Source organism: Prinia subflava, chromosome 1 (genome assembly GCF_021018805.1).
Source record: "Prinia subflava isolate CZ2003 ecotype Zambia chromosome 1, Cam_Psub_1.2, whole genome shotgun sequence".
Taxonomy (NCBI): domain Eukaryota; kingdom Metazoa; phylum Chordata; class Aves; order Passeriformes; family Cisticolidae; genus Prinia; species Prinia subflava.
The window spans coordinates 23,372,697-23,391,042 of NC_086247.1; the positions used below are offsets into that span (position 1 = coordinate 23,372,697).

General features: G+C 40.2%; 1 protein-coding gene across 6 annotated transcripts; it reads right to left on the minus strand.

Annotated features, from left to right (window-relative positions):
* Window positions 1-89: 89 nt before the first annotated feature.
* Window positions 90-17,817, minus strand: NDUFAF6 (NADH:ubiquinone oxidoreductase complex assembly factor 6). 6 transcript variants are annotated; one of them, XM_063390759.1, is made up of 10 exons: window positions 17,631-17,817; window positions 16,362-17,108; window positions 14,142-14,245; window positions 13,116-13,238; window positions 11,037-11,093; window positions 9,273-9,375; window positions 6,611-6,744; window positions 4,718-4,819; window positions 745-801; window positions 90-240 (listed from the first exon to the last, which is right to left on the minus strand). In XM_063390759.1, exons 3-10 carry the CDS (start codon window positions 14,160-14,162, stop codon window positions 112-114), a joined length of 726 nt encoding a protein of 241 aa, XP_063246829.1. In that variant the 5' UTR covers window positions 14,163-14,245; window positions 16,362-17,108; window positions 17,631-17,817; the 3' UTR covers window positions 90-111. The 6 variants fall into 6 exon arrangements, with proteins under 6 accessions (XP_063246829.1, XP_063246819.1, XP_063246837.1 ...); XM_063390749.1 differs by lacking the exon at window positions 16,362-17,108; XM_063390767.1 differs by lacking the exon at window positions 16,362-17,108 and having other exon boundaries at window positions 13,116-13,297.
* Between the last annotated feature and the right edge of the window lie 529 nt (window positions 17,818-18,346).

The window sequence follows — 18,346 nt, forward strand, 5'->3', positions numbered from 1 at the left end:
CCTGGGACTGCATTCTGCAGAAGTGTGAAGCCAGACACTTCACAATTTTAGCAAGTTAAGACATTAAAGAAAAAGCTCAGCACTCTGAATCAGTATTAAAATAACCAAACTTTAATATGTTTTTTTCCAAGATCTAATATACAAATACAATGGTAATAATGTACTCTTCTTTTGTAAGCTTGGATGAAATATATTGAAGTCCACTTTTCGCATTTTATATAAATAATCATCTAAAGCAACCTAGAAAAGAAGAAAAAAGCTTAATATATATGGTGCACACAAGTAATTAGGCATTAAGTTGAAAAAGCAATACCAGAAACTGAATGATAAACTGCAAGAAAGGCTTGACAGTTTGCCTGTGCTATTAAATGGTAGTGTAATCATCACATTCCAAGCATATAAAAAGTCAAGTTTTGTGAAGAAAAGCATTCTCTTTTAGTAGACCAAACACCAAATTATGAAAATAGACAGGATTTGGGGCTCTTGCATCAGAACAGCAGTCTATGAATGAACAGACTGCTTGGCTGGAATGATGTAGTTAAAAGAGAAGGGTTAGAAGTGTTGATCAAAACTGTAAGGTTCTACAGTCAGGCACACATTATGATTTCTACGAGTTTTAGGTATTACATCCTCCCAAAACAGACACATGAAGTAGCAATTAACCATGCTTAATTTGATACTCCTCACAAATGCATCAGCACAGTAACAAGTCCATCACTTAAAGAGTGCACATATCACACCCACCGTACAGAAAAAAGCAGGATACGCCTTCACAGGAACTTTCTTACTGAAAGATCTAGCCTAGAAGTAAATGGGATAAGGTGGTAGGGAAAAACAAAACACAAAAAAAAGCACTTATCAGAAGAATTTAACATTTCTGATTAAACATCAAGTACTATATATAATGCTTAGAGGCAACAAACTGTATTACCAGTGTTATCCCTTTTTATCTTGACATCCTGAAACTGTAATGTTTAATTCCATGAAAGCCGTGTACAAAAGTAGTTACACAAAAGTATGTAATACTGGGAGAGGCTTGCTAAAATACTTACATAATTTGACAGACCTCAAGATTACATACTATAAACCGAGGTAAATTAGCATGCCTTGTTCCAAGAAAGTCCCTAGTTGCATCTGGCTTAGTAAATACATTTTAACCTTTTTTTTTTTTCCAATAGACAGAAATGATGGAAGACCAGAAATGCATTTTTCTGAGTGCATCTTTCTGGTTCAACATTGCCATCAGTCCCAGGAGTCCAGCTGCAAATGCTCTGGTTACATTTCTGAGACATTGAAATGATCTCAGTTCCTCAGTATCTACATATAAAAATCTAAAGTATGGCTGCATCAAATCTGCAATTTAAACTCATATTCAACTCAGTACATCTAACAAAGCTGAACAAGTCTTCCTGTCTTGTCCCTCCTTGTCTTGCCTTTTCTTACAGGCTAAAACAAATGAACTCTCTATAAATACTGATAAGAATGTGTGGGTTTGTTTAGTTTTTCAAAGACCTATCCAGGCAACTGAGAAAATGAGGTTGAAACTTTAGGAGGAAAAAGTTACCAATCTTTTCAGAAGACAAATTATTTTAAAATTTTGAGATATAATAACACCTGTGTGTGTTTGTGTATATCTATTTCTAAAATAGAAAAATGTTCTTCCCTGATCTAATCCTCTGCCCTTCTACTATTAATTGCAAGATGAAGAGAGTCTCGTTGGACCTTCTCAACCTAGAATGTCATTCAGAAAGCATTTTATCTCCCTTGGTAAGCTGAGTCCCATAATGATGTAGCACAACTGGGACAAATGCAAAAAGCCAAAAGGGAGACCCTTTTTCACAAGAGGAATCAGGGAAAGAGTGCTGAAGAGAAAGAGGGAGAATGTGTAAATGTATTTGTGGGCTTTCCAAGGGAACACTTTGGGGGACTGACAGAACATTTTGTTATGTGCTTTTACGCTGATAAAACACACAATTCCTAAGGAAAACTGCAATCTTCACTATCATACTTTGCCACCTGCTGGTCAGCAGTTGCAGTGTCAGGAAGACCTGACCATGATCAGAAACTTTCCTCCCAAGATCAAGGGCCACAGGACTACAATAAGCTTCATGTAACATGGCTGAGACTCCATTCAGCATTTCAGATTTACGTGTCTTCTGGCTGTGAAATGGAGGTGGTAATTGTTACCCTCATCCTCTAAAATACATGGTTTATGTAACAAATGCTGAGACAGCCGAAACCTCTCTGCAGGTTTGAACTTTACCCTACCCTGTAATCCCAACTAAAACAAAGGATAAGTGGCTGTAAAGACCCTCAGGCAAAACAAAATGGTGATTTTATACAGCAGAGCAGATACATTTAAAGGCATCAGCCCATTAGATTCACTGAAAGTCCTAAAATACCCAGCAAATGCTGCCAGCAAAAGCCCATTTCATCCATTAGGCAGAAAGGATCCTTGTCCTTGCATGAACAAAGACCATCAGATTATGAAGGAGGCCAATACTCTGTTACTGCTGCCAGTTATGGCCAGATCAAGTGGTTTGAATATTCTAGAGCTCCTGCACTGTCAACTGTCCACTGATGATGGGAGACTAGAAGCAAGTTTTCAGAGAGGAATTTTGTTTAAATTTTAATTAAGATGATATAACCCATCCATTAAAAACATACAAAGGGGGGAGAAAATGGGAGGAGTGCCAGGATCAACATTCAATTGAATAAAGTGCTAATGCTGCCCTAATCTGGTTTCTTTGTATTTATACTTTTCTCTGTATTCTCCAACTACATGATCACATTGCATATTTTCCACAGGACACTCCTAGTGCAGAACATGGGCAGGGCTCTATGAATGAAGTGGGAAGAAAGGAGGCCTGTTCTCTTCAGAAGTTGCTAGGCTCATCTTAGGAGCCAGGGGACCAAAGCATTATGAATTATTCAATTACCTGAAAGGTTCTGAAGAACCAAATTCTCTTCCTGCTTCTGTTCCAAAGTTTCCATACAATACCAGCAACCAAATTTTAAGTATGTGGACCGTAAATACACATTACTCATTTTCCATGCCTCTCATCCCTGATATGAGGCATATCAGGCCATGCACGTGGCATTTTTCTAAGCCAAAATTGCAACTAAAGGCAATGGGGTTTATACACTGCACATGATGGGTTGAGGTGTGGAGAATAAAAAAAAAAAATCAAAATATTTCAGCTTGAACAAAGATAACTGACAGTTTTGACGTTATACTTTGTCTCTGTTCCCTGCTTCTAAATGGAATAAACAGTTTTCTTGGGCATGTGACGACAAACTGAAACATCAGGTTAAACAACATGAATAGGAATGCCTTAAATGAAAATTATAATTAGTGTCTGAAAAATGAAGCTGAAGGGTACACAGAATCATGGAATGATTTGGGTTGGAAGGGATCATCTAGTTCCAACCCTCCTGCCATGGGCACGGACACTTCCCACTGCACCAGCTTGCTCAAAGCCCTATCTGACCTGCCCTTGGACACTTCCAGGGATGGGGCATCCACAGCTTCTCTGGGCAACTTGTGCCAGTGTCTCAGCACCCTCACAATAAAGAATTTTTTCCTAATATCTAATCTAAATCTCCCATCTTTCAGTTTAAAGCCATTTCTCCTTGTCCTTAATGCCCTTGTAAAAAGTCCCTCTCTGGCTTTCTTGTAGGCTCTCTTTAGGTACTGGAGGGCTGTTACAACATATACACATTAGTAACAGAAAATAAAATTAATCAGCTCAGTATGCACTGACTGAACAAATCAGGGATGCCACACCTTCAGAAAAGAGATGAAGGTTTCTCCTATTTCGACTGCGTAAGACACTGTGATCACAGGTAATGCTGTAATTGAGGACTGTATTAAAGGTGCAAATGCAGAGATAAATTTGGCATTTCTTTACTCTGAAGAGGTATCTATCTCTCCCCAGTACTCTGACTGGAACCACTGTGTGCAATGCTCAAAGTGTACTTGCAGACGTAAGAAACTCTTTGCAGCGCTTTGTTTTCCAGCTAGAGGCAGACAAAGCATTGCCAATAAAACATTATTCTGCTTTTGTACTGTGCACTAGCAAGCATCTCAGAATGTAGCTAGAATAAAAGCATGAAAGAAAAAACAGAGTAGGATTCTGCATTTCTTCAGGGCCCATCATCCACTGTTCCAACCAAATAAACTTTCCTAATTGACTTTGCTGCATGCCAGGAAAGAAATAAACAGAAAGCACCTTTCTCAACATAGCTCTGGGCATGGCTGGTCATGTTAGGGAATGAATCCCCCCTCCCACACACACTAACCAGCAGTTAAAGGCAACATGCTCTGTTTTCCTGGCAGCGTTCCACTGTGCTTTCAAATACCATATGCAGATGTACTTTCTGTGGTGCTCATTACATGCTGGCACATAGCTGCATTTATAAAAGTCTACTTAAAGTTTCTTCTCCAGTAATAATTCTTTCAGGCAGCATTTATATATATGAAACTGGACCTGGCTGTGAGTAAACTGTCTCCTGTACCTAGATAATATTCATACGGAAGTAGCTGTAATATTTGAATCTCTTGTGTGGTGGGAGTTTTTAATGTGAACTCTCAAAATAATAAAAGGCAAAATATTTGAAATTAAGTATGCAGCTTTAAGTCTTCTAACAACAAATGCTTTGTGAAGACTAGCATCGGTTATGTTTATTTAGATAAATGAAAGGAAAGGAATCTCACATGTTCTAGATGAATATGGGCCTGGCTGGCGATGTCGTAAATTACATCCCTCACATTTTTCTCTTGCTTGCCTCTTATGAAATCCTCTTGTGAAACTCCATGCTAGACACAGGAAGAAAAACCAAAATCAAAAAAGAGAAAAAAAGTCTATAAATATCAAGTTTCCATTTTTGCTTTCAAAAACCTGTCCCAGCAATGAAGCTAAGGACTGAAGACTAAAAGAGCCTAAATGTTCTAACTCTGCTCTCTTACTTTTTAATTCCCTTTCTTTTGGTCAGTTACCTGGAAAAAAAATCAAGAGAACAATGAGAACAGTTGGTACCAATTCTCTGCACATATTGGTTTCCTAAAATTTTGTGGTCAGTAAGATAACAAAGTCAGATTTTAAAGTTTGGTGGATTTAGATCAGTTTAGATACCTGATTTTTAAAACCATAATTCAAGAATCAATATTAAAGCAGAAGAAAGCCAGTAACAGCTACCACAGAAGCCATGCATGCTTTTGGATCTTGGGATTGGTGTGCACATCCCGGACTTGCAAAAAAACCAACCAACCCCCAACTCACAAAACATTGAACAAAGCCATCTCCACAAACCAACCAACCTGGCATCAAAACCCAGAACCACCTGAAAAGAACCCTTCCAACCCCCCAAAAGCCATCTCCAAACGTATTCTTCAACTATAGTGACCAATGTTAGGAGAGAATATGGCATATGCATAATTGCACCAGTTGCCCACTCCTCTCAGCAACCCTCAGGCATGTAAGCTGTAGGAAGGTGGGCACAAAGGCTTCACAGGAGGTCCAGACTCAGCAGAACTCCACAGCTCTTGCCAGCAGCTGAAATGCTTAAAAGAGTGTCTGCACAGAAGGGATACAAGCTGTTTTTACAGTTTCACAGCAGAACACCTTCCATGGCAAGGAATGACTGAATTTTCAGGCTATGTTTGAAAAGCTGAAAACTTGGAAGGCCTCCCATAACATGCAGTCCCAGAAAGGAGAAAGGAGAGTGCAATTTCCTTCTGCAGTCTTGTAACCCTGACCTATACTAGTATCTACATTTTTTGCAGCTACCTCCACTACTAAACTTCCAATCCAAACTTTCAATTGTATTGAAATTATATTCAGAAAATATTAACACAACCACCTTAGCATCACCACAATTGTAAAAATTTTGGTTACGTTTAAAAAGAACAGCATTAACATTTAAAATAAAGACTGGAAATGAAGGACTAACAGCTGAGATGCCTACAGAGTAACCAACTTTAATGAGAAATTCAGAGCTTTAATCCCATTTTACCTAAACTGCAAGATCTGCTAAATTCCAATGCAAATTTGATGTACAGTTTAAACTGGAGGACTATACATCTCCTACAGAAACGCAGGCAATACAGGCCTATAACTGTCTAATATGGGACAGAAGAAACACCACAAACCACCAGCACATTATGATATAATAAAGAAAAGCCCAAGAAGATTCTCACAGTGGTGAGAACAGTACAAGTTCTCTTTATGGTGATAGAAAAAGAAAAAAAAAAAAGAAAAAACCCCACACCCAACCCCAAAACACAAAACTCCAGGCCTCATTCCGTACATCCATTTTTATACATTACTGGAAAAATTCCTGAAACCTAAAATACTACAACATTTAATAATAAAAAACAAACAAACCCCAAAGAAAAATCTAGAGTTTCTTGAAGACCACTCCTCTCACTTCCCAAAAGATAGAAAACTGTGACAATGGCATTATTAGCAGGCCACAGGAGAATGAGTAAAAATAAAGAAAAAACACACTGTTTCTTTCTGGCATAATAAATTATGATTTCATATCTAGCCTTGAGAAACACAGTTAGAAAAACTACACTGTTCCATTCCAGACTATTTGCTTCTCTTACCAACATACAAATGTCCATGGGAAGAAAGACCTTTTGTCTTGTACAATGATACGGAGTTGCTCTTAAACAGGTAACTATGCCTTGTGCTTTCCCAATGTGACTGGCTGCATGGTCAGCATGGATGTCCCTCACACCTAAAATTGCACAAACAATAGATTTAGAAACATGCAGTCAGGCCTTTCGAGGGGTATGGTCTTCTCTGATATGTAGCACAGTCATACTTTAGGAAAGCTACGTGCACTGGTCGATGATAGAACAGTCCATGTGCATAAATTGCCTTGAGATCTCATCTCAGAGGTGCAGAACAGCAGGAAAATTCAGTTATTTCTACATTCAAGAGCAAGATGTCTCTTGTTGCAGTATCTGCAAAGGGTATACTTAGCAGAGCAGCACCTATTCAGATATAAGACACTGGTACACAATCTCATTTTCATTGGCATATTCTCTCCCAGGATAACAGAATTCCAAGAACTGCTTTTTCTGCCAGAAAGTCATTCAAGTGTGAGACTCCTGACAAGAATTAATGCACAGTGAGGTTTCATGACCTGCAGCTGATTCATCAGTGCAGTGAAGTTAAAGAGAATGATCCTGTGTTTCACCCCCCAAACCCATATTTCTGCCCCCTCCCTTGTGCTGTCAGGAGCAATGAGGCAAACTGATCACCAAAACCAATGGAAAACTGATGTTAGTTACTGCACAGTCACACAGCTGTGAGAACTGAAGGAGGGAGATGAGTGGGGCACAGCTCTTCATTGCTCCTCATGACAAGACCATACAAGCTTGGCTTAGACTGACTATAAAGCTGAGCTGGGATAAATAAAGATTTAAACTAAAATTCATAAAAACTCTTAACAGAAGCAGCATTCTACAAAGAAAGAAATGAGGATACAGCAATTACAGATCAGTGAGCCTAACTGACATCTGGAAATAAGACTAGGGGTACCAGATTCACTGCAGAAGCCCGTCTGGGTCTTCAGTGGATCTCAGAATGCCCTGTGAAAGAGTGACTGTACCCAGACCACAGGGACTGATCTTGGCAATGGCTGCAGAAAGCAAAGGGTGGCTTGGAGGAAGCAATGGATATTATTTACAAACTACTTAGGTAAGTAGTTAGAGGTAATTAGTTAGAAATATTAACATTTTTAAATGATAGGAGCTGAGAGGAAGTACCAGGACTTTGGATGACATGATTACCAGTCAAAATGAACTTGACAAAAAAATAACCTGAAATCAGCAAGAACAGAACAGCACTAGTACTGGGAGAGATATATACTAACTGGAGACTGGTCAGATAGAATCTAAAAAGCACAAGGAATTTAGCAAACATGACCTGAATGAAAATAGGTCCACCTAGTCTAGAAAACTCTGCTGATGGGCAACACCAAGAAAGGGGCTGTATTTGATTAGTTTCTCAATTTGTGGGAAAGAAAGAATCACAGAACTGTTTAACATGCAGTGAAGAAGCCTTTTGCTTAGATATTTTGTTACATTTGTATATTTAAGAGAAGTTAAACATGACAATAGAACACCTGGAATATCCAGAGTCTCCACACAGATTTTCAAAAACACTTTAACTGATTTGTATGAGAAGTGAGTGATCCAAGCATGGCTGAACTTATTCAGGATTTCTCAGCATGGAAGACGCTGGCATTTCTCATACTCCTCCATTTCCTCAATAAGAGGTTCAGAAAGACACTTGCAACATTTCACTGATTTCCTACTGAGGAAGCAAACATCAGATGTGAAGAAATAAGTTCCTCAATTGTTCCAAAGAAGAATGTAGTCACCATCTCTCTCTTTTTACTTCTCTTTTTTCTATTTTTTTAACTCTTTTAACATCAGTATTTGCCTTTCATCAGATTAGTCTGGTAAGTAAGAGGAAAATATTGCTACTACAATACGAAACTAATAACAATAATAACAATAATAACAATAATAACAATAATAATAATAATAATGGTTATTATTATTTTCATCTTTTTTTTACATCCGAGCTCATATTCAGAATACTTCCACAATGCAACTGGCACCTAAATGAAAATTACCCTTTTCTTCACTACAAGAGAACAGTTCTTTCCCAGTCTGTGGTTCTTACATTAGACATGACACAGATAGTAACTCTTGATCATAGGGATCATATTTGTTGCATTGTTTTCTAGCTCTTGAATTATTGATAGTTAACCTATTTCTAGGGAAAGGAGAGGATTCAGACTCAAATTTACAATGTCACCAAAGGAAGTTTATAGGCTGGGAAGTTGGCTGTTTCAAGATAATCAGCGTCCCTCACTGCAATATAGAACAACATCTGCAGGATACCCATGGTATTTTGTATTCTGGTAAGTAGGGCAATCAAAATACAGTGAAGAGCTGAATTTACCACATCCTCTAAGAGGAGCAAGAACAGAGAAAACAAAGCAACAAAGAGCAGTAGGAAACTGCACTTCAACGAGCTCTGCACTGAGCAGCTTCCAAGGACAGCACCGACTTCTAGGACAGCTGCAGTACAATTCCACATTTATGGTTCAGCATTCAAAAGATATCTAAAGTTCTACCTAGGACAACTTTTCCTGAAATTAAACTCCAGTGGAAAAAGAAATATCAGTAAGTATTGCACTTGCATTAATGAGTCATCAGCAAAACGTGGAAAGGGGAAAACACCTACCCAGTGTTTCCAAGGTGAGGTACAGGAGAGCACTCTGAGTGTTCTCAGCATACGTTTCGAGCTCCTGGATGTTACGGTACGCCCTGTCATCCAAGTTCTTCTCCTGGAATATAAACACGGAGCTTCAGTGGAACACAAGCACAACTGCTGTCTGTGCAGGCTTATTACTACAGTCATGTCAACCCAATGCACTACCAAAACCAAAAAAAGGACAAATTTGAGAGACAGAGAGAGTATAAACTCAGATAGAAGCAGTCATTAAAGATTATAGCAAGCCTAACATAACTATCCTCAACTGCAGCCAAGTCTGCTTATAAAAGCAAATACAACTTACTGCAGTAATATGAAATCAGAATTCTCCATTCAAAAAAAGAAACAGGCAAAACAAAGCATCATACGGTAATCTTATATTATAGCGTTGTCAATTTTAATACGTAATTTGCATCTGAGGCAGAGAGAAATTGAGATAAATAGGAATGATTTTTTTAAAAACACAAAATAAATCTATGGAATGCACACAAGTGTTAGAGTCATGTGAAAACCACAGATTCATAGAATGGTTTGGGTTGAAATGGACTTCAAAAATCATCTAGCTCCAAGTTCCCTGCCATGGACATAGAAACCTTCTACCAGACCAGGTTGCTCAGAGGTCCACTCAATCTCTGAACATCTCATAGAGCCCACACCCTCTCTGGGCAACCTGTTCCAGTGCCTCCCCACTGCCCCAGTAAACAATTTATTTCTCAGATCTAATCTAAACCTACCCTTCTTCACTCCAGGCCATTCCCCCTTGTCCTATCACTACATCCCCTTATCAAAAGTTCCTTTCCACCTCTTGTAAGCCCCTTCTAGATAGTGGAAGGTGCTCTAAGGTCTCCCCAGAGCCTTCTCTTCTCCAGAATTAACAGCTGCAAATCTCTCAGCCTGTCTTCACAGGAGAGGTGTTCCAGCCCTCTGAACAATTTTAGTGGGGCTAATAAATAATACACCCAAAATAATAAAATACACCCCAAACTATAACATCCTCCAGCATTTTCTCCTGTCCTAGCCATTTGTTGAAGTATGGTGTGAAACATACCACTCTCAAGACTAAAAAACAGTCTTGACATTAAGAAAGTCTGAAGTCTTTCATAGCAATGACCCTTTGCAAGTAACTGACCATCCATTTGCTCAATTTATAGCTTAATTTATAGCTATAAATTATAATTTATAGCTCAAATTATGAGACACTTAGTTCAGCAGCAAAATTAGCTTAGGAGATTCCTGCACTCTGCTTTTCATTCTTGTCCCAGTGTCAGAGTTTGTAGCAACATCACTGTACCAGTGATATTCTTAGTCATGTTTTCTCCCAGGAAAAAGAGTGGCTATTTTAAACTTAATGTGATTTGAATGCTCCAGCTTATACCACTGGTTAGGAAAAACTCCACAGCCGTGATAAGGAGTAGCATGAAAGTGTGGCAGAAGGGTTCAGACAGATCATTTAAACTTTGAGATTTTATATCCACATGAACTCACAAACTACATCAATTTAAAACAAAAATAAACAAAGGATTCTGTTAGCCATTTTGGCAGAAAGAACAGAAACTCTGAAGAGTAGCATCAAGGAAGAATTAAAAAAACCCAGCAGTATCATTTTTAAAGAGAAATACTAATGTCTGAAAAACTATAAAAGCTTTTGTTTTACACACAAACATATAAAAATAAGGAAAAGAAAACCCAAATATGACTAAAGCCAGAATCAGACTCTGATAGGTAAATACTTACTCTTTCATCTATGATCTTCATGAACCACATTTTAGTCAAGTTATGTCTCTTGACAGCCTGAAAATTATCAAATAAAACTTCCATGTTAATGTACACAAAGCGATGGTAGTACTGTATTCTGAAGGCTGAAATATGTTTTAGGTATTGAACACAAGAATTGCATTCACTGGGTTAAATCAAAGTGGCATGTCAGTGGAAAAAGAGAACTTTCTTCAAATACAAAAATTTTCAACTGGCATTTATTGCAAGTTGCTGCACACAGAAAATGAAATACCAGACCTCAAGCCAGCTAACTAAAAGCATTTCTTTAAAAATGTTTTTGAAATTAATTTATTCTTGGAGTCATATGTTCCCACAAAATATTTGCAGACAACTATGTTCACTTTCCAAAAAGAACCGAGTTTCCTCCAGACTCCAGCAATAAAAATATTTCCCCTGTAAATTCTCAAGAAAATGTCAGCACAACATACCAATACATACTGTAAAGACAGAATGCTAACAAAGCAATACAATATTATGGGTTTGTTTAAAAAAAAAATCTCACAGCATCTCATATTCATGCATTCTTCTTTTGGTTCTTGTCTTATATTTGACTTCCTTCCTGTGCCACTTCATTCTATCAACTTTCCTTCAATCCTCTTAATTCCACACTTTGAATTTTTCAGAACATCTGTCAGAAAGGCTACAATCACACATAAAAACTTCTATAAACAAAATTTACGGAGCAGATTTCTCACAATTTAGTCCTTACAGCCCACTTTCAACTTCTTCTTTACCATCATCATATTAGTAAATATTTTTTCAAGATTTGACAAGACCAGATCTTGTTGATTCAATAAATTCTGCTTGAGACAGTACTTGGTATATGAAAAGGCAAATTTGAAGTTGTAACTACAAATGTTGGGTTTGAGTCTCACTTGTTCACCTCAAGTATAATTTTGTAAATTAAATCCTTGGAATACTAACGGGTCAAGACTTTAAGGACCAAACTCAACTATGCAAAATTTGGATATTACATCCATTTTGAGTTACCTTCATTCAAACACATGGGTCCTCATTTCTCTGAAGTTTGAAATATTGGCTTCTTCCACAGAAATGAACAGAGAATTAGGCCTCACTTTTCATATGTCCAAAATAGACAGAAAAGTAAGATCATGTATCATATAGTTGCTGTGTAAGTTTATATTAAAGTCACCAAGAGGTGAGCTATTAATAATTCCACAAATACCATTAAAGGCTCTTTATCTACTTTACTAGTGCATGAAAATTTGGAACCCAAATACAAGTATTCTGGGATATACAAAACTTCAGGAACACATTAAGTATCATAAATTAAATTTAGTCTGGAAAATCACATTGTCCTCATATAAACTCAACAGCAACAAAGGAGTATACACAGAATATGCAGTGCAAAGACATGTTAATTCTATTAACAGCTCTGTAATACTTGTGAGTTCAGGTGTCTTTCCAAAGCTTTTTTTCTAAGAATTGCAATGACATTCTTGGACATTTGTGAAGTCATGGGCTTCAGATAGTTCACTTCTCGGGTATTTGCTGAAATATGGAATAAAATCCCATCTTGACTGCAAAAGTCAGCAAGTCACATTGAATTATGTTAGTTCACTCCAGTGCTCTGCAGTGCTCAGAGCCATCAGAGCTCCTAAAATATTTTCTGAACTATTTTTCACCATCTTCTTTTGCAAGCAGTTCTGCCTGGATTGTAGTATTTGGTCTTCCTTTACAGGAACCATACATGAGGTGAAATTTCACCAAAGATCATTCTTCTTCCACTTCAAAACCAATTTTCTGTTTTGTGAGAAAGGAGTACGATTGGCACTCTAGGCTACTGGAGAGGGTTGCAATTGGTATCCCAGAATCTGAATTATTTCTGTCTGAATACTGTAGTGGTTTTGGCTGGGAAAATTTTCTTCACAGCTCTTTTATGGGGCTTTGTTCTGGATTTGTGTTGGAAATGCTGTTGTTGGTTAGACCTGATACAGCACAGCACACACACAACACTGACATTACTTCCCACAGTATTATTAACACCAATTTTAGGACAAGAAAGGTGTATTTTACCCTCCACAGTTCTGTAGCGACAGGCTGGTGTGGTGGGTTATCGCCGTATATGTCCTCCACAGCGTCCCTCCAGAACTGCATCCGCATTAAACCTGTTGTCTTCTGAGTTATGGAGTCTTTAATCTGGAAAGGATACATCTGGAGTGAAATTCAGTGCCTTTAAGACACTTGGTCTATCTAGGCTGAAAAGACAGACACAGGACATAGTCAGACTAAGCAGGGAAACAGCTCTGTTCTGAATCCACGTTTATTCCTCATAAAGTTTAGGAACACTATAGAGTAAATGCGGAATCTTCACTACAACCTAATTTTAGAACCCACAGAAATTAAGTGCTCCCTGAAGGGGACTTTCCTCCCTGAAGGAAAAAAAGCAGTGGTAACAACAGCAAGGGAAGGTACACCATGGGCTGCCAGAAGCACAGCCTTCAGAAGCCCATCAGGGGTTTTGCCTGGTCAGCTCATTTCCTGGATCACTCCTTTCTGGCAAGCACTGCCAACTTTTGTGGTTGCACTAGCAGTTTCTGGCTACCTAGCAAAGCAGAGAGACTGCAGGCCACTCCTCTTCCACAGCAAATAACAAACTTCACTCCCGCAGCCTTTTCATCACCTTGCTTCTGCCAACAAAGACTTGGTCCTGATTACAGTATCCTGTTTTTTGACTGACCTTCTACAGTTAGGATTTAGCTGCACTTTATCCATTAACTGCATGTGAAGCCAGGACTTAGATGCAATCACTTAACAGTATCAAGAACCACTGCCTATGTGTTATAATTCAATTTTAAAATGCATAAAGAAAAAAGTCATAGAAATTATATACATAAACAAAATAATGGGGCAGGCTGGGTACTTTCCATGGGCCATTCAAAACTGGAGGTTTGCACTGCACTATTTATTCATTGCCCTTGACAGTATAGAAGTTAATCTTGGCAAAACACCACCTACTACAGAAAGAGTACTTACAAGTGTAATTCAGAATATCAAAATTGTTATTTTAAATTTCCAGAGTTCACAAGTGTATTTTAATACCTGCCTGAGCCAGTTCCACATTGAAGGCTCTCAAGGCCAAAGCAGAGGTTCGGGATTCCGCAGGCAACAGCAGAGAACACAGAAACCCATCATAGTCACGCTTCCTATAAAAGAACCAAAAAGCACATTTGTTATTCATAGCTCCAAGTCAATTGGATGTGCTGCTCCTTAGCACTGAACTCCTGAAAGAGTAGCAGTTATGTTATAGCTCAAAACTCTGACCTTGCAAAAGTAGCAGCTTTTAGGCTTGTTTTAAAACAAGACCAACTCCAAGAGAGAGGGCAGCTGTCTGAACTCTTAGTGCACATCTCAAGATATCTGGCTAAAGACATGAAGCAAGGCTATGGCAGAGCTGCAAACAGAATCCAGTTTGTCCAACTGGCAGATTTCTGTTCCAAACATGAAGCCACATTTATTTAAAAGATTGTGCTTTTGAGCTTGGCAGAAGAGTGCTTGTTTAACCATTAAGTTTTTGTTTACTAGCAACTGTATATTCAACACATAAAAGCTCCAGGAGTTGGCAGTTTCACTGCAGGTAACATTGCCAAGCCAGAGTGATGTGCCTTCGTTTGGCCACGTGGGTGTGCCACGAAGTTAAAAACACAGTGCTTAGAATCATAAACTACAAAATCACTCCAGCTAACAAAAACACCTGGCCACCACTGAAAAGCTAAACTGCTTGTTTTGAACAACATTTTAATGTACTTTCTGATAAGCCTGAAACCTGATTCTTCCTTAGAACAAGATGAACTCCCAAGTTTGGCCTGGAGAGTAGAGAAGCAGGTTGTCAAAGAAAACACATGTACTCATTTTCATTAAATTTGCTGTTCTTGCATGTAATCATATTTCTTTTGAATATGATCTTAAAATAGAAAGCCAGACCAAAACCAAGGGTTATTACTTTTAGCATCAAAGAAAAAGGAAGTGAAGTTTAAGAGATGCTTAACCCTACAATACACAGCAGCTGAAAACTAGCAAATGCTTAGTTTCCACAACTGTTGTCAAACTCTTTTAAAGCTTGATGGAAATCCAGAAACATCAACCAAAAAAATTACATTTTTGAGTTGCAGTAGGTTTTAAAGGACACTTTCATATTACAGAACAGATGCATTAAACCTCCCTCAGTTAAGATACTTTCTAAAAAGTATTACCACCTCAAAACCTCGTATTTTTCTCAAGATTAATTGTAGAAATACCCAATTCTGCTCACCCTAGACAGAGCTGCAATGTTTACAGCCACATTTCCCCAACCAGTCTGTCTTTGTTGTTCACACAACATAGAACCACCTCTACTTTCAGAAAGGAAACAAAAATATACGTCACACAAAGTACACAGCAACACAATAGAGAAAATTGTCTTCCCTGTGGTAATGGTGTTGACATGGTGGGGTTTTGGTTGGTTTTCTTTTTTCAATTATTCCAAGCTTAAAAATTTAGTGTTGCAAATCCATTAAGCCTCAGTAAAATAAAATTGATATTGCTATAGATCACATTCCACCCCAACCCTCTTCATGTATCAGTGCAAGGAATGAAGAAAGGAGGGAATGACTTTAAGTCAGGTACTGAGTGTTTTCATAGTGTTCAAGTAAGTATCAGTTTACATATGAACCCACAGACAGAATAAAAATCAGTAATGGTCATAACTGGACTTTCCAAATAATGAATTCATAATAAAGCTAGCAATCCACAAGCTTGTCATTGAGAGCAGGCATCACAGACAGTAAGAGACATAAAACATACCCATAAGGGAAACATTTTTAGTCAAATAGCTGGAATTGAATCTAGTTTTTTAACAGAAAAAGGAAGACCCAGGAAAAATGGCATCTCCTATATCGCAAAAACAAATATTAAGGCACAACACAGTCGTACTTCCTAATGTGTTGGAGACTCGAATTCAGAACTAAGGAGTTGCACAGCCCCAAGTGTTTTATTTCTGTTTGAATAATAATTCCTTCCACTTATTTTTTATAATTATTATTATTATTTCCATGCAATATTTGAGCTACTGGGAACAGCAGCTTCAATTAAATGATGCCAAAAGCATAATTACCTTTCATTTTACTATTCTGAATGCATGTGTATTTATCTAATTAGTCCTTTTCTAATTTAACAAAAATACATATTAAAAAAGTTTTAATTCAACCATCTCATTGGAACCTAACTATTCTGTTCACAGTTGCTGGTTACTGGAAACATTTCACCTGCAGATGTTAACTTTACCTGTATATTGGCTGTACACACAGCCTCTGGTCTCCTGAGTATCAGGGAAATGAATCCTGGGTAGAATAAGTAGGAAAAGAAAGCTGTATTCTGAAAACCATGAAAAATGCAACGTGGCTGTGCATTCTGGTGCATCTGCACAGGTCAAGTTCTTGGTGCTGCACTGAACATTTAAGATTGTCCCATTTCTTTTCCTTAGTTTTCCTACCTCAGACATTACTGCATCCCACACACAGCTTTCTGTCTTTTACAAGCATCAGTTTGGAAAAGATAATCCTGTTCCACTCCTTCTATACACACACGGAACCGGAACCCTTCTCCCAGCTTTTGTAAATCATCTGGAACAACACTATCCAAAGGGAAACTACCTAGGTCTTTATTAAGAGACTTGTTTAACATCGTACTTTACAAAGAACTGAATTCCTGGGAACTACAAAGCAGCCAAGGGGCCCTACACATTGTTTACAGCCCAGAATCCAAGAAGGAAAAGCGGCCTGACATGGAAGTGTCTGACTGTGCTCCTGCTCCTCTTGGAGCATTTTGGGTTTGACAAAAAAAAGAGAGCACGTTTTGGAAACACAGCCCTTGCGTTTAGGAGAGAGAAGGTACTGAGCTGCTCCAGCTGTCTGATGTCCTCTGCTTTGGCCCGTTTTTCCAAGGAGCACGCAGGAAACATGGCTATTTCTCAGCAGCCAAGATCTGCAAACATCCAACGCTTTTAAACATCCACTTCGGTGATTTCGCTCTCTGAAACACCGCCAGAAGGAAACAGAAACGTTCAATACTTCTAAAGAAATCCAGCCATGAAGGGGAGGGAGGAGAGGGAAGGTACTGCCGTGGGAGGCTGCCCAGGAAGGTGGGGGAGTGTCGCCTTCCGGACACACTCAACACCCCCTGGACACACTCCTGTGTAACCTGCCCTAGGAGACCCTGCCTGGCCGGGGGCCGGACCGGGTATCTCCAAAGGTCCCTTCCAACACAGACAAATCAAAGATTCTGTGTGCAGGCTGAATCATCCACGCGGCCTAAATATTCGCCTGGTTTCACGCTCCCGACACGGCGTGGTCCCGCCGCCGCCGGCCACACGGGCTATTTTTGGGGCCCGGAGAGCCCGAGGGCGGCCTGGGCAATCCCGGTCACCCCTTCCGGGAACTCGTCAGCGTTCCCGTCGGGTGGGAAGGGCCGCCGAGCGTTCCCGGGCCGGACTCGCCACCCCCCTCTGCGGAGCGCGCCGCCCCGCGCCCGCAGCCCCCCGCCGCGGGCACTCACCGCACCAGCTCGGCGCAGTACTGCATCGCTCCTCCGGCCGCCGGGCCGCTCCAGCCCGCCGCCGCCCTCCCGCCGAGCGCCGGCGGCCGCGCCAGGCGCTGGCCGAGCCCGCCGCGCCGCCGCGCCGCCCGCGCCATGCTGCCCGCCATGGCCATGGCCCCGCGCCGCGCGGGCCGCCGGCAGGGGGCGCTGTGGGCGGGCGGCGCTCGGGGCGCTGCCAATGGCGCCCGGCGCGGGCAGCCCGGACCTCCGCCCGCAGCGCCTCCCTAGGGGATCCCTGCGCTCCTCCGGCACGGGGGCTGGAAGGCGGCCCGGCGGAAAAGGACCGCGGGGTGCAGGTCAGCAGCTGGCTGAATATAAGCTAGCGTGTATCCGGGTGGGCAAGAGGGCTAACGGCATCCCGGCCTGCATCAGCAGGACCAGGGCGGTGAGGGCACTGGTGAGGGCACACCTCGAGTGCTGTGTCCAGTTCTGGGCCCCTGACTACAAGAAAGACATTGAGGGGCTGGAGCGTGCCCAGGGAAGGGCTGTGGAGCTGCTGAAGGGTCTGGAGAACAAGTCCGGTGAGGAGCGGCTGAAGGAACTGAAGGTGTTTAGCTGGAGAAAACGAAGCTCAGGGAGGACCTTAATGTTCTACACAAGTGCCTGAGAGGTTGTGGCCAGGTGGGGGTTGGCCTCTCAGGTAACAAGTGATACAACAAGAGGAATTTGGCATA

Coding starts and splice junctions, on each gene's coding strand:
- NDUFAF6 (XM_063390730.1), bottom strand. CDS start 17,785: ATGGCCATGGCGGGCAGCATGGCGCGGGCGGCGCGGCGGCGCGGCGGG. Junction 9,376..11,036: donor TGAAGATCATAGATGAAAGA/GTAAGTATTTAC, acceptor TTTATATTCCAG/GAGAAGAACTTGGATGACAG. Junction 4,820..6,610: donor CCATGGACATTTGTATGTTG/GTAAGAGAAGCA, acceptor TCCTGTGTCTAG/CATGGAGTTTCACAAGAGGA.